The 14,078-nt window shown below is 54.2% G+C and overlaps 1 protein-coding gene across 1 annotated transcript in view; it reads right to left on the reverse strand.

Moving 5' to 3' along the window:
• LOC140411190 (dynein axonemal heavy chain 8-like) overlaps positions 1 to 14,078 on the reverse strand; it is a 2,783,184-nt gene that overhangs the window by 1,471,280 nt on the left and 1,297,826 nt on the right. Inside the window, exon 59 of the mRNA XM_072500280.1 lies at positions 7,811 to 7,974. Coding sequence (XP_072356381.1) covers positions 7,811 to 7,974 — 164 coding nt within the window. The remainder of the gene's footprint in view (positions 1 to 7,810; positions 7,975 to 14,078) is intronic.

Below are 14,078 nucleotides of genomic sequence, written 5' to 3' on the forward strand. Positions count from 1 at the left end.
ACCTTCTTATCCCTGCCCTGTGCCACCCTGAAAACCCCCCATCTATTCTCCCTGGGACAAACCGGTGGTTCCCCCATATCGGGGTCCACACCGAGGCCCCTGAAGTGTTGGGTGCTCTGAGACACAGACGAACCAACACGGTTGGATTGGTACAACGCAGTTTTATTCCTTTAAACTATTTATGTAACAAACTTGGTACTCAGCACGTGGTGACTGTGTGAGTGTCTGGCTTTGAGGTCCTTGCCCTGTGCCATCTCCTGATGGACTGCCCAGGAAGTGTCATGTTCCTTGTTTTGTATTGTGTATGCTCTTGTCTGTGATTGGCTGTCGTGTTATGTGTGCTAATTGGTCCGTTGCTCTGTCTATCATTATGTATGTGTGTATGTGCTGTGATGTTCACTTGAATATCATGACAGCCCCCACTTCCCCCGTGCCGCCTCCATTGCCCCCAGATTTTGAGGGCAGCCGCCACCACCGGGCTTGTGGTAGACCTCATTGGAGGGAGCGGCAGCGGCACCGTTGCCAGCGCCTCCAGACTCGTACCCTCACAAGACGCCGTCTCCAGCCTATTCCATGCCGCCCCCTCCCCCTCCATCACCCACTTGCGCACCATCGCCGCATTGGCGGCTCAGTAGTACCCACAGAGGTTGGGAAGCACCAGCCCCCCCATCCCTACTCCGCTCCAGGAACACCCTTCTCACCCTCGGGGTCCCTCGCGCCCACACAAACCCCGTTATGCTCCTGTTGACCCGCCTAAAGAAGGCCTTCGGGATAAGAATGGGGAGGCACTGGAACAGGAACAAAAACCTTGGGAGCACCGTCATCTTGACTGACTGCACACTGCCTGCCAGGGAAAGCGGCAACGCGTCCCACCTCTTAAACTCCTCCTCCATTTGCTCCACCAGCCTCGTGAAATTAAGTCTATGCAGGGCCCCCCAGCTCCTGGCCACCTGGACTCCCAAATATCTGAAGCACCTCCCCACCCTTTTTAGTGGGAGCTCGCCAATCCCCCTCTCCTGGTTCTCTGAGTGAACCACAAACAACTCGCTCTTCCCCATGTTGAGCTTATACCCTGAGAAATCCCTGAACTCCTTGAGGATCCTCATTACCTCAGGCAGTTCCCCCACCGGGTCCGCCACATATAGCAGCAAGTCATCCGCATAGAGTGACACCCTATGCTCCTCCCCACCCCGCACCAGCCCCCTCCAGTTCCTCGACTCCCTCAGTGCCATAGCCAGGTATTGTGTATGGGTTCAATCGCCAGTGCGATGAGCAGGGAGGACAAAGGACACCCCTGCCTCATTCCTCGATGCAACCGAAAGTACTCAGACCTCCTCTTGTTCGTGGCCACACTCGCCATCGGGACCTCGTACAACAGCCTAAGCCACCTGACGAACCCCTCCCCAAACCCGAACCTCTTCAGCACCTCCCACAAGTACCCCCACTCTACCCTATCGAAGGCCTTCTCAGTGTCCATTGCCACCACTATCTCCGCCTCCCCCTCCTCCGCCGGCATCATAATAACGTTCAGGAGCCTCCGCACATTCGCGTTCAACTGCCTCCCCTTCACGAACCCCGCCTGGTCTTCGTGGATGACCTGCGGCACACAACCCTCAATTCTCGTGGCTAAGACCTTCGCCAACACCTTGGCATCTACATTTAACAATGAAATTGGCCTGTAAGACCCACACTGCAGGGGATCCTTGTCCCGCTTCAGGATCAAGGAGATCAGTGCCCGGGACATCGTCAGGGGCAACGCCACCCCCCTCCCTTGCCTCATTGAAGGTCCTAACCAGCAATGGGTCCAACAGGTCCACATATTTTTTGTAAAATTCGACCGGGAAACCGTACGGCCCCGGTGCCTTCCCCGCCTGCATGCTCCCTATCCCTTTGGCCAGCTCCTCCAACCCAAATGCGGCCCCTAATCCCGCCACCAGTCCCTCCTCCACCTTTGGGAACTTCAGTTGGTCCAGAAAGCGGCCCATCCCTCCCTCCCCCAGTGGGGGCTCGGACCGATATAGTTCCTCATAAAAGTCCCTGAAGACCCCATTGATGCCAACCCCACTCCGCACCACACTCCCTCCCCTATCCTTAACTCCCCCGATCATCCTAGCTGCGTCCCGCTTCCGAAGCTGATGCGCCAACATCCGACTTGCCTTTTCCCCATATTCATAAATCGCCCCCTGGGCCTTCCTCCACTGCACCTCCGCCTTCCTGGTGGTCACCAGGTCGAATTCGGCCTGGAGGCTACGCCTCTCCCTCAACAGTCCCTCCTCCGGCACCTCCGCATACCTCCTGTCTACCCTCACCATCTCCCCCACCAGCCTCTCCCTCTCCATCTGCTCTCTCTTCTCATTGTGGGCCCTAATGGAGATCAGCTCTCCCCTAACCACCGCCTTCAGCGCCTCCCAGACCATCCCCACTCGGACATCCCCGTTATTGTTGGCCTCCAGGTATCCCTCTATGCTTCTTCGGACCCGCTCGCTCACCTTCTCGTCAGCCAACAGCCCCACCTCCAAGCGCCACAATGGGCGCTGGTCCCTCTCCTCCCCCAGCTCTCGGTCTACCCTGTGCGGGGCATGATCCGAAATGGCTATCGCCGAGTACTCGGTATCCTCTACTTTCGCAATCAGCGCCCTGCTCATAACAAAAAAGTCGATCCGGGAATAGGCCTTGTGAACGTGTGAGAAGAATGAAAATTCCCCGGCCTTGCAAATCTCCAAGGGTCCACCCCTCCCATCTGGTCCATAAACTCCCTCAGCACTTTAGCCGCCGCCGTCCTCCTACCCGTTCTAGACCTGGAGCGATCCAGTGCTGGATCCAACACCGTATCAGGCCACCTACTTCCAAGTCCGGGATCTGACCCAACATACGCCGCTTAAAACCCGCATCGTCCCAGTTCGGGGCGTACACGTTGACCAGCACCAGCCTTTCCCCTTGCAGCTTACCACTTACCATTACGTACCTGCCGCCATTGTCTGTCACAATGCCCAACGCCTCGAACGACACCCTCTTTCCCACCAAGATCGCCAACCCCCGCTTTTTGGCATCCAGCCCCGAATGAAACACCTGGCCTACCCACCCCTTCCTCAATCTTACCTGTGCGAACACCCGGGTCCGCTTAACCGGCATGTTCAGCACCCTTACGTTCCAGGTTATCAGCCAGATCAGGGGGCTACCCGCCCCGCCGACTAGCCATAACCCCTCTACGGCCAGCCACGTGCCCGCACCGGGCTCGTTCCCCACAGTGGCAGACCCCCGTCCCAACACCCTCTACTCGCTCCAGCTCCCTCTTGACCGTACCAGCAGCAACCCCCCACCCCCTCATCCCCACCCACCCCACCCCCCAGCTAGGACCCTTCCGAGCTGCATTGCTCCCCCCATTGCACTCCCACAAGTCAGCTGACTCCTGCTGAGCCGGGCCACTCTCACCTCTCCTTCGACTCCTCCCATTGTGGGACTTCCCCTCCCCCTCCATTACCCACCAGCAGGCTCTCTGCCTCCCCCTTCCATCCCAAGCGCAGGATAAAACCGGCGCTTCCCCGCCCCGCCCCCGCCAGCGTGGGAAAAAGCCCGCGCTTTCCACCTGCCTGGCCCCGCCTCCTCTATCGCAGCTCCTTTTACAGGCCCAGTACCCTCACCCCGGACTCGGGCCTCCCCCTCCCCCGTGGAGCCCAATCCACCCTAGCGGCCATCCACCCCCTACTCCGTTTACTTGCCCCCCTCCAACAGACCCAACCAAAACAGTGCCCAACCCACCCTAACCACCCACACCGAACCAAATCTGAACAAGAACAAAGAACCCCCCCTCAAAATGTAACACAACAACAGCAATCCCCGACCATCCCCATGCCCGACCCCCCCATCCCGACCCTCAGTTTGTGTCCAGCTTCTTGGCCTGAACAAAGGCCCACGCCTCCTCCGGGGACTCAAAGTAATGGTGCCGGTCCTTGTAGGTGACCCACAGATGTGCCGGTTGCAGCATGCCAAATTTCACCCTCTTCGCCCGGTTGTACCCGGCCCTCTTCTTCGCCACGTCCGCGCTCCAGTCCTGATATACTCGAACCTCCGCATTCTCCCACCTGCTGCTCCTCTCTTTTTTGGCCCACCTGAGTACGCACTCCCGATCAGCGAACCGATGAAACCGCATCAACACCGCCCGCAGCGGCTCGTTAGCCTTGGGCCTCCTCACCAGCACTCTATGGGCCCCTCCCAGCACCAGGGGCTCCTGGAAGGACCCCGCTCCCAACAGCGAGTTTAACATGGTGACCACATAGGCCTCCACGTCCGACCCTCCAGCCCTTCCGGGAGGCCCAGGATCCGCAGATTCTTCCGCCTCGACCGATTCTCCATCTCCTCGAACCGTTCCTGCCATTTCTTGTGGAGCGCCTCGTGCGCCTCCACCTTTACCGCTAGGCCCAAGATCTCATCCTCGTTATCTGAGATCTTTTGTCGGACCTCGCGGATCGCCACCCCCTGGGCCATCTGGGTCTCCAGCAGCTTATCAATGGAAGCCTTCATCGGCTCCAGCAGGTCCACTTTGAGCTCCCTGAAGCAGCGCTGGATAACCTCCTGCTGCTCCTGCGCCCACTGCATCCACTCTGCCTGGTCCCTGCCCGCCGCCATCTTGCACTTCTTACCTCGCACTTTCTTTGGCTTCACCACCACTTTTTTAGTCGCCCTGCTCCTGGTACAAGCCATACACTGTCGGGGGAATGTTGCAGTCTTCTTCCCACACCGGGAAATGTCGAAAAAATGCTGTTGGGGGCCCTGAAAAGAGCCCAAAAATTCACTCCAAGCGGGAGTTGCCGAACGTGCGACTTAGCTCTGCTACCGGAAGTCGAAGTACTGCTCTTCTGTCTGACAGGATTTCCGAATGTCCCTCCCCAACTATCCACCTTCACTGCTTTCCATTTCTCTCTTAGTGTTGGACAAGGTACTTACCAAGACTCGCTTCCACAGCCATATTTCCTTCCTCAGTGACTGTCTTTGTCTCCGACTTACCCCACGGAGATTTCAACTTAAATTACACTCTGCATGTAATCTCCAGGATTACAGGTTATACAACTGTGATGAATGGTTACTGTCCTACATGTAAGGTGATGTCCCCTTTAAGACCAGGCTTGGAACCTTGGGGGACTCCGCCTCTGGCTCCGCCCACCTGGGAGCTGTATATAAGGGGCCGCCTTGTGGGCGGCACTCAGTTAGCACCCGTCTCGGCACCAGGCTAGTTCTTAGTTTATTAAAGCCTTCTTTACCGTTTGACTCTCTAAGCGTCGTTATTGAGGGTACAACAACATTCTTCCAACTGCTGCTCTCGCCGCATCCTAAAAGCCACAGTCAGTGCCATGCGCTGCCACATGAAGACACTCGCCATCTCTCCCCAGCAGCACCATCTTACTCTCTGTCCCTGTCCCCAGTTTCATTTCATCCTTTGCATCATTCAACGCCTTAACAAGAATCTTTTCCTGTTTCTTGCAGATGTTACGGAACGCAAGCTTCAACAACTTATCAACACCACTGCCCAACCTAGGCCCTCCACCAGTCCCAATCCCTCAACCCCATTTCTCCCAGCCCCAGCCTTTGCCGCGTATTCACCATATCCTCCGACCTGCCCCTCTCTGAGGATGAGCTTGCCGTTCTCAGTAAAGTACTCAGCTTTGTACCCTTACGTGCCCACCTCAATAAATTCCAGGCTTGACATGATGTTGAACTCTTCTTTCATCGCCTTTGTCTCCGGGTCCCCTTCTTTGGGTCAGAGTCCTCCCCCCGTTCCACTGATCCTTTCATGTGCTTCCAACATTCTCCCTCCAATTGGACACCCCCGGCAGGACAATTACCCGCCCTCGATCTTTTCATTGAGAACTGTCGACGGGACATTAGCAGTCTTAGTGTTTCTGCCCCCCTCACCCATTCCAACCTCTCTCCTTCTGAATTTTCTGCTCTTCACTCCATCAGGTCCATCAACCTGCCGACAAAGTGGGTGCTGTTGTCATCTGGCGAACTGATCTCTATCTCGCAGAGGCTGAGCGCCAACTCTCAGATACTTCCTCCTACCTCCCCTGAACCATGACCAGACCACTGAACATCAAGCCATTATTTCCAACACCGTTGGCGACCTCATTTCCCTCTACGGCTTCGAACCTCATTGTCTCCTAACCCCGGAGAGCTCGCTTTTACCTTTTTCCCAAAATCCACAAAAAGACTGTCCGCAGGCCTTTTGTGTCAGCATGCTCCTGCCCCATCGAACCTATTTCCTCTTATATTGACTCCACCCTCACTCCTCTGATCCAGTCCCTCCCCACCTACTTCCGGGATTCCTCTGATGCCCTGCGTCATATTGACAGCTTCCAGTTCCCTAAGCGCATCCTATCATAGATTATCATAGAATTTACAGTGCAGAAGGAGGCCATTCGGCCCATCGAGTCTGCACCGGCTCTTGGAAAGAGCACCCTACCCAAGGTCAACACCTACACCCTATCCCCATAACCCAGTAACCCCACCCAACACTAAGGGCAATTTTGGACACTAAGGGCAATTTATCATGGCCAATCCACCTAACCTGCACATCTTTGGACTGTGGGAGGAAACCAGAGCACCCGGAGGAAACCCACGCACACACGGGGAGGATGTGCAGACTCCGCACAGACAGTGACCCAAGCCAGAATCGAACCTGGGACCCTGGAGCTGTGAAGCAATTGTGCTATCAACAATGCTACCGTGCTGCCCAATTCACCATGGATGTGAAATCTCTCTACACCTCCATCCAACACCAGGATGGCCTGAGAGCGTTTTGCTTCTTTCTCGAAAAGAAGCCTGGACAATTCCCATCCACCACCACTCTCCTCCACCTGGCTGAACTCGTTCGATCTCTCAATAACTTCTCCTTTAACTCATCCCATTTTCTCTAAATCAAAGATGTAGCAATGGGTACCCACATGGATCCTAGCTACGCTTGCCTTTTTATGGGGTATGTGGAACATTTCTTGTTCCAGGCCTACCTGGGTGCCCTCCGACAACTCCATTACCGGTACATTGATGTAGCTTTGACAAAGGGTTATCTGGACTTGAAACGTGAGCTCTTTTCTCTCATTACAGATGCTGCCAGATCTGCTGAGATTTTCTCTTTGGGTCCACAGCCCACCCCCTGGCTGCCACTGGCCACCCCCCACCAGTCCCACCAGCCCTTGTGAAAGCACCCCCCCCCCCCCGGCCAGCGCACGGATACCGCCTGAGTGTGGCGGCGCTGGACACAATCCGCTGTCGCCACGCCGGGCTCCCGCACGGCTGAGACCACACATGTCCCCAGGCTATCGGAAATTTGGCACATTGGGGGCGGAGCATCGCGGGAGGGCTGGCCAATGAGGCGCCAACGCCGTTGCAATGGCGCGCAGCACGAATATGCAATTTCCGGGGGCAGAGAATGGCCAACCGGCATCAAATCGGCGCCAGGCAATGGAGAATCCAGCCCAAGAACATAGGAGGTTTGGCAGCAGTGCATTGGAATAATCAAGTTGAGGAGTAACAATGGCATGGATGAGAATTTTAGCAGCAGATCAACTGAGTCAGGAGATGTGACAGAAATGGCAATAGGCATCTTAGTAATGGCACAGCACGGCCTCCTTCCGTGCCATACATTTCCTCTGCTTCTACATGGTTGGATATATACAAAAGTGTTTTTATTATCACTTAAAATACAATTACTTAACAGTGAGGAGATCCATGAAAGTACAAGCAGCAAATTTCAAACATCTGTCTTTGGTAATAATAATCCATATTGTCAGAAATATACATTTAGCATCATATTTACCTGTCTGCAATGACCCTGGTACATTCGTGTTTAAACAAAGCCAGCAGAGTCTGCAAATTGGAGCACTCCTCCGCCTTTATGGTTAACATTCCCTGCCAGATGCGAGAGAGGTCCCTCAGATTAAAGATGTAATGAAATTTAGCTGGAGTAGGTAGCATTTTCACCTAAAAAACATTAAGTGACATTCAAGATATTCAAGGAATACAGGAGGTAAAATTAGTTGAGCACGACATTTTAAGACAATTAGTGAAGTTGATTTACACAACATGTGACATGGAAATTCTTTGATTCGAAAGTGGAAGATGGAGCTTCAGAAATCAATTAGGAGAGCAAAAAGGGGATACGAGAAAGCTCTGACTGGCATAAGTAGAGAAAATGCCAAGATATTCCGCAAGTATACCAATGGGAAGAGGATAACTAGGGTAAGAGTAGGGACCATTAGGGAGCAAGGGGGCAATCTGTAGATGGAGCCAGAGGACATTTGTAGGGTGTTAAATGAATATTTCATATCTGTCTTCACCCAAGAAAATCATAGAATCCTAGAATTTACAGTGCTGAAGAAGGCCATTCGGCTCATCGAGTCTACACTGGCTCTTGAAAGAGCACCTTACTTAAGCTCACACCCCTACCCTATCCCCGCAACTCAGAAACCCCACCTAACTTTTGGGAAATTTAGGGGAAATTTAGCATGGCCAATCTACCTAACCTGCACGTCTTTGGAGATATGAGGGGGTAGATGTGGAACTCAGGGAGAGAGACTGTGAGGTTCTTGAGCAAATTGTCATAGGGAGTGACAAGGTATTGGAGATGTTGGCAGGCTTAAAAGTGGACAAATCTCCAGATCCAGATGAATTGTGTCCCAGGCTGCTGTGGGAGGCGATGGAGGAGATTGTAGAGGCTCTGACCAAAATTTTTAATTCCTCTCTGACCACGGGGGAGGTGCCAGAGGATTGGAGAACAGCTAATATGGTCCCACTATTTTAGAAAGATTATAGAAATAATCCAAAGATCTACAGACCAGTGAGTCTCACGTCAGTGATAGGGGAACTACTAAAGAAAATTCTGAAGGAGAGAATGCATCTCCACTTGTTTCCCTACCACTGTATCACCGCTTGGAGAGGTAAGGTTTGATCAGGAATAGTCATCATGGCTTTGTCAGAGGGAGGTCATGCCGAACCGATTTGATTGACTCTTTTGCGCATGTGACCAGGCATGTAGATAAGGGCAGTGCAGTTGATGTAGTTTAGATGGATTTCAGCAAAATCTTTGACAACATGCCACATGGGAGAATTATAAAGAAGGCAAATGCACATGGGATACAGGTTAACTTGATGACAGACGGCTGCTTTAATGACTGGAAGCCAGTGACCATTGGCGAACCACAGGCATCTGTGCTGGATCCCCTTGGTTTGTTATTTATATAAATAACATCAATGACTATGTTGCGGTAGGGTCAGTAGGTTTGCGGATGACACAAAGATTAGCCGGGTGGTTAACAGTGAGGTTGAGTGTCTTGGGTTACAGAGTGCTGAGGCCCAGCTCTTGGGTGTTTGATCGTCAGCTACTGCCCCATTGGTGTTGAAGTCTCCAGTGTTCAGGCAAAGTGTCCAGGTCTCATACTGATTGGGATGCCAGTCAGTAACACTCACCTCTGACATGGCACGTTTATCCATGGGAATCCACTTGAAAGCTATGAAGTGCTCACACTACTAACATTGCCAATCCTAATAGCAATAGCCTTCAGCTGTGCGGTCAGAAGTCTGCATTGTCAGTGGAGGTTGTGGTAGTCTGTGTTAGGAGGATTACGGTACCTAGTAATGCCGGAATACCATTGGTGGAGAATGTATTTGTTCCCATTGGATTAGCTTGTAGGTTAGCTTCGCCCTGCAAGGCGGGGTATAAAAGTCTGTGTCGCCCCAGCAGCTTTCTTCTGTACCTGCGCTGCGGGGGGGAAACATCTAGTGTATTAAAGCCTTCAATTGTCTCCAATCTCGTTACTGAGGTTATTGATCGTGCATCAATTTAATAAGCTAGATTTAAAATAATGGAGTTCCGAATCAAGCCGGTGTCTGTCTGCAACTCAGCCCCCATGCGACAAACTCAGCGGTAACCTTCAAGCACTGGCTGGCGTGTTTCAACGGATATCTCGGAACGGCCGAAAACACACCCACGGGAGAACAGAAACTTCAAGTCCTGCACTCGAGGGTGAGCCCATAAATCTACACCCTCATCGAGGACACGGACGATTTTGATGCAGCAATGGAGCTGCTGAAAGGACATTATATTCGCCTTGTAAACCAGGTCTACACTCGGCATCTGCTAGCGACGAGGCGACAAATCCCTGGGGAAATCGCTGGAAGAATTCTACCGTGCGCTCCTGGTGTTGGGGAGAAACTGCAGCTGCCTGCAAGTTTCGGCGAGCGACCACACAGAACTTTTGATCCGGGACTCTTTTGTTGCAGGTATGCTGTCCTCCCAAATCCGCCAGCGATTGCTGGAGAAAGAGACACTAGGCCTCAAGGAGGCACGGGCCCTTGCCGGCTCCCTGGATGTGGCCTCCCGATACGCCCGCGCTTACGTCCCTGACCGCGCGGCAGCCCCCTGGGCAGCGTGGAACCCCCCACGACTGACCCCGAGGCATCTCCCATTCCCCCACAGGCTTGTGCTGCAAGATGGCCTGGCAACCCCGGGTGGCCCCGCTGCTATTTCTGCGGGCAAGCCAAGCACCCCCGACAGCGCTGTCCGGCCCGTTCATCTACCTGCAAGGGATGAGGTAAAAAGGGCCACTTCGTGGCGGTATGCCAGGCCCGGGCGGTCGCTGCGGTCTCCGGCGGCAAATACGGACCGCCACCACAATCATCTCCAAGGTCCCCGTGCGGCCAGCAGGCGCCGCCATCTTCCTCCTCCAGGGCTTCCTCCTCCCGCGGACGCCACATGCGATGGATGGGTGCCGCCATTTTATGCACCCCCAGCCATGTGCGACCAATGGGCTCTGCCATCTTGGATGGACTCCCAGGACCCCAGCTTGGCTGACCACACACCGCCCGAAAAAAACATTCAACTGCTGCCACGGGTAGCCTTGGTGATCCTGGACCAGTCTCGGCCCCGAACACTATCGACTGCTACGACGACGGTGCTTATCAATGGGCATTAAACGTCCTGCCTAATTGACTCTGGGAGCACGGAAAGCTTCATACACCCCGACACGGTAAGACGCTGTTCTCTCCCCGTCCACCCCGTTAATCAAAAAGTTTCCTTGGTCTCCGAATCTCACTCAGTAGAGATCAAGGGGTTTTGTGTAGCAAACTTCACAGTCCAAGGAAGGGAGTTCAAAACTACCGACTCTACGTCCTCCCCCACCTCTGCGTGGCCACACTCCTAGGATTGGATTTTCAGTGCAACCTCCAAAGTCTAACTTTCAAATTCGGCGGCCCTATACCCCCCCTCACCGTCTGCAGCCTTGCGACCCTCAAGGTCGATCCGCCTTCGCTATTTGCGAACCTCACCCCGGATTGCAAACCTGTCGCCACCAGGAGCAGACAGTATAGTGACCAGGACCAGATCTTTATTAGGTCAGAGATCCAACGGTTACTGAAGGAAGGTGTCATTGAGGCTAGCAACAGCCCCTCGAGAGCTCAAGTAGTGGTTGTAAAGGCCGGGGAGAAGCATAGGATGGCCATCGACTACAGTCAGACCATCAACAGGTTTACGCAGCTCTCCCTCACATATCCGACCTGGTAAACAGGATCGCGCATTACAAGGTCTTCTCCACAGTGGATCTTAAGTTCGCCTACCACCAGCTCCCCATCCGCACTAGTGACCGCAAATACACTGCCTTCGAAGCAGATGGGCGGCTCTACCACTTCTTAAGGGTTCCCTTCAGTGTCACTAACGGGTTCTCGGTCTTACAACGAGAGATGGACCGAATGGTTGACCGGTACGGTTTACGGGCCACATTCCCGCACCTCGATAATGTCACCATCTGCAGCCACGACCAGCAGGACCACAACACCAACCTCCGAAAATTCCTCCAAATTGCAAAAATCCTTAACCTAACGTATAACAAGGATAAATGCGTGTTCAGCAACGACCGCCTCGCCATCCTCGGCTACGTAGTGCGTAATGGAGTGATAGGCCCCGACCCTGAACGCCTTATGGAGTTCCTCCTCCCGCACTGCTCCAAGGCCCTGAAGCGCTGCCTAGGTTTTTTCTGCCCATTGAGTCCCCAACTATGCGGACAAGGCCCGTCCACTGATCCAATCCACAGTTTTCCCCCTGTCGATGAAGGCCCACCAGGCCTTCAGCCGCAACAAAGCAGACACTGCAAAGGCCACGATGCACGCCATCGATGAGTCCCTCCCCTTCCATGTCGAGAGCGACGCGTCCGACGTAGCTCTGGCGGCCACCCTCAACCAAGCGGGCCGACCTGTGGCCTTCTCACGCACCCTCCACGCCTCCGAAATCCGGCATTCCTCAGTCGAAAAGGAGGCCCAGGCCATAGTAGAGCTGTGCGACATTGGAGGCATTACCTGGCCGGCAGAAGATTCACTCTCCTCACTGACCAACGGTCAGTTGCTTTCATGTTCGATAAGGCACAACGGGGCAAGATAAAAAACGACAAGATGTTATGGTGGAGGATCGAACACTCCACCTACAACTATGAGATCTTGTATCGTCTCGGGAAGCTAAACAAGCCTCCTGATGCCCCATCCTGCAGCACATGTGCCAACGCACAAGTGAACCGCCTCCGAGCCCTCCACGCGGACCTCTGCCACCCGGGGGTCACTCGATTCTTCCACTTCATCAAGACCCGCAACCTGCCCTACTCCATTGAGGAGGTCAGGACAGCCACCAGGAATTGCCAAATCTGCGCGGAGTGCAAGCCGCACTTCTCCAGGCCAGAGAAAGCGCACCTGATAAAGGCTTCCCGTCCCTTTGAACGCCTCAGTATGGATTTCAAAGGCCCCCTCCCCTCCACCGACCGCAACACTTACTTCCTGAACTTGATTTACGAGTACTCCCGGTTCCTATTCGCCATCCCCTGCCCTGACTTGATCGCAACCACCGTCATAAAAGACCTCCATAGTATCTTTACACTGTTCGGTTTCCCCGCCTACATACACAGTGATAGAGGGTCGTCCTTTATTGAGCGACGAGCTGCGTCAATTCCTGCTCAGCAAAGGCATTGCCTCGAGCAGGACGGCCAGTTATAACCCCCAGGGAAACGGACAGGTAGTGAGGGCGAACGGAACGGTCTGGAAGACCGTACTACTGGCCCTGCGGTCCAGGAATCTCCCAGTCTCCCGCTGGCAGGAAGTCCTTCCGGATGCCCTCCACTCCATGCGGTCACTGCTGTGTACCACGACCAACCAAACACCTCACGAACGTCTCCTTATCTTCCCCAGGAAGTCCTCCTCTGGGACCTCGCTCCCGACCTGGCTGGCAGCTCTCGGACCCATCCTGCTCCGAAAACATGTGCGGGCGCACAAATCGGACCCATTGGTCGAGAGGGTCCATCTCCTCCACGCTAACCCTAAGTATGCCTACGTGGCGTACCCCGATGGCCGACAGGGTATGGTCTCCCTACGGGACCTGGCGCCCGCTGGATCCCCACACACACCCCCGCCACCATTCCCACCTTCCCTCCCACTGGCGCACCCCACAGCCACCCCCTTCCCAGGTGGATCGGTTCTTCCCCCGGCCCGGTCTAGGCCCTGCCCATTGGCACACCCCACAGCCGCCCCCTTCCCAGGTCAGTCGGCCCTTCCACCAGCCACGTCTAGGGGTGATGAAGCTGCCACAGAAGCCGAAACCACGCTCCCGGAGTCACAGACGCCCGAACCTCCACCGACATCACAACCAAAGCTACGATGATCGCAGAGGACGACCAGGGCCCCCGATTGACTAATTGCTTCCTTTTGAAATGTACATTACAGTTGTAAATAGTTAAGAGTTGTAATGAGGCAAAATGCTGTACGGAGGCATTACGGTACCTTCATAACTGTAACTTCTACCACTTTTACCACGTTGTAATACAAAGCCACCACCCCCGCCAGACTCTTTTTTAACAGGGGGTAAGTGTGGTAGTCTGTGTTAGGAGGAATACGGTACCTAGTAATGCCGGAATATCATTGGTGGAGAATGTACTTGTTCCCATTGGATAGGCTTGTATGTTAGCTCCACCCTGCAAGGCGGGGTACAGGAACCTGTGCCGCCCCAGCAGCTTTCTTCTGTACCTACGCAGCTGGGGGACACATCGAGCGTATTA

The sequence above is a fragment of the Scyliorhinus torazame genome, chromosome 4, assembly GCF_047496885.1.
Source record: "Scyliorhinus torazame isolate Kashiwa2021f chromosome 4, sScyTor2.1, whole genome shotgun sequence".
NCBI classification, from domain to species: domain Eukaryota; kingdom Metazoa; phylum Chordata; class Chondrichthyes; order Carcharhiniformes; family Scyliorhinidae; genus Scyliorhinus; species Scyliorhinus torazame.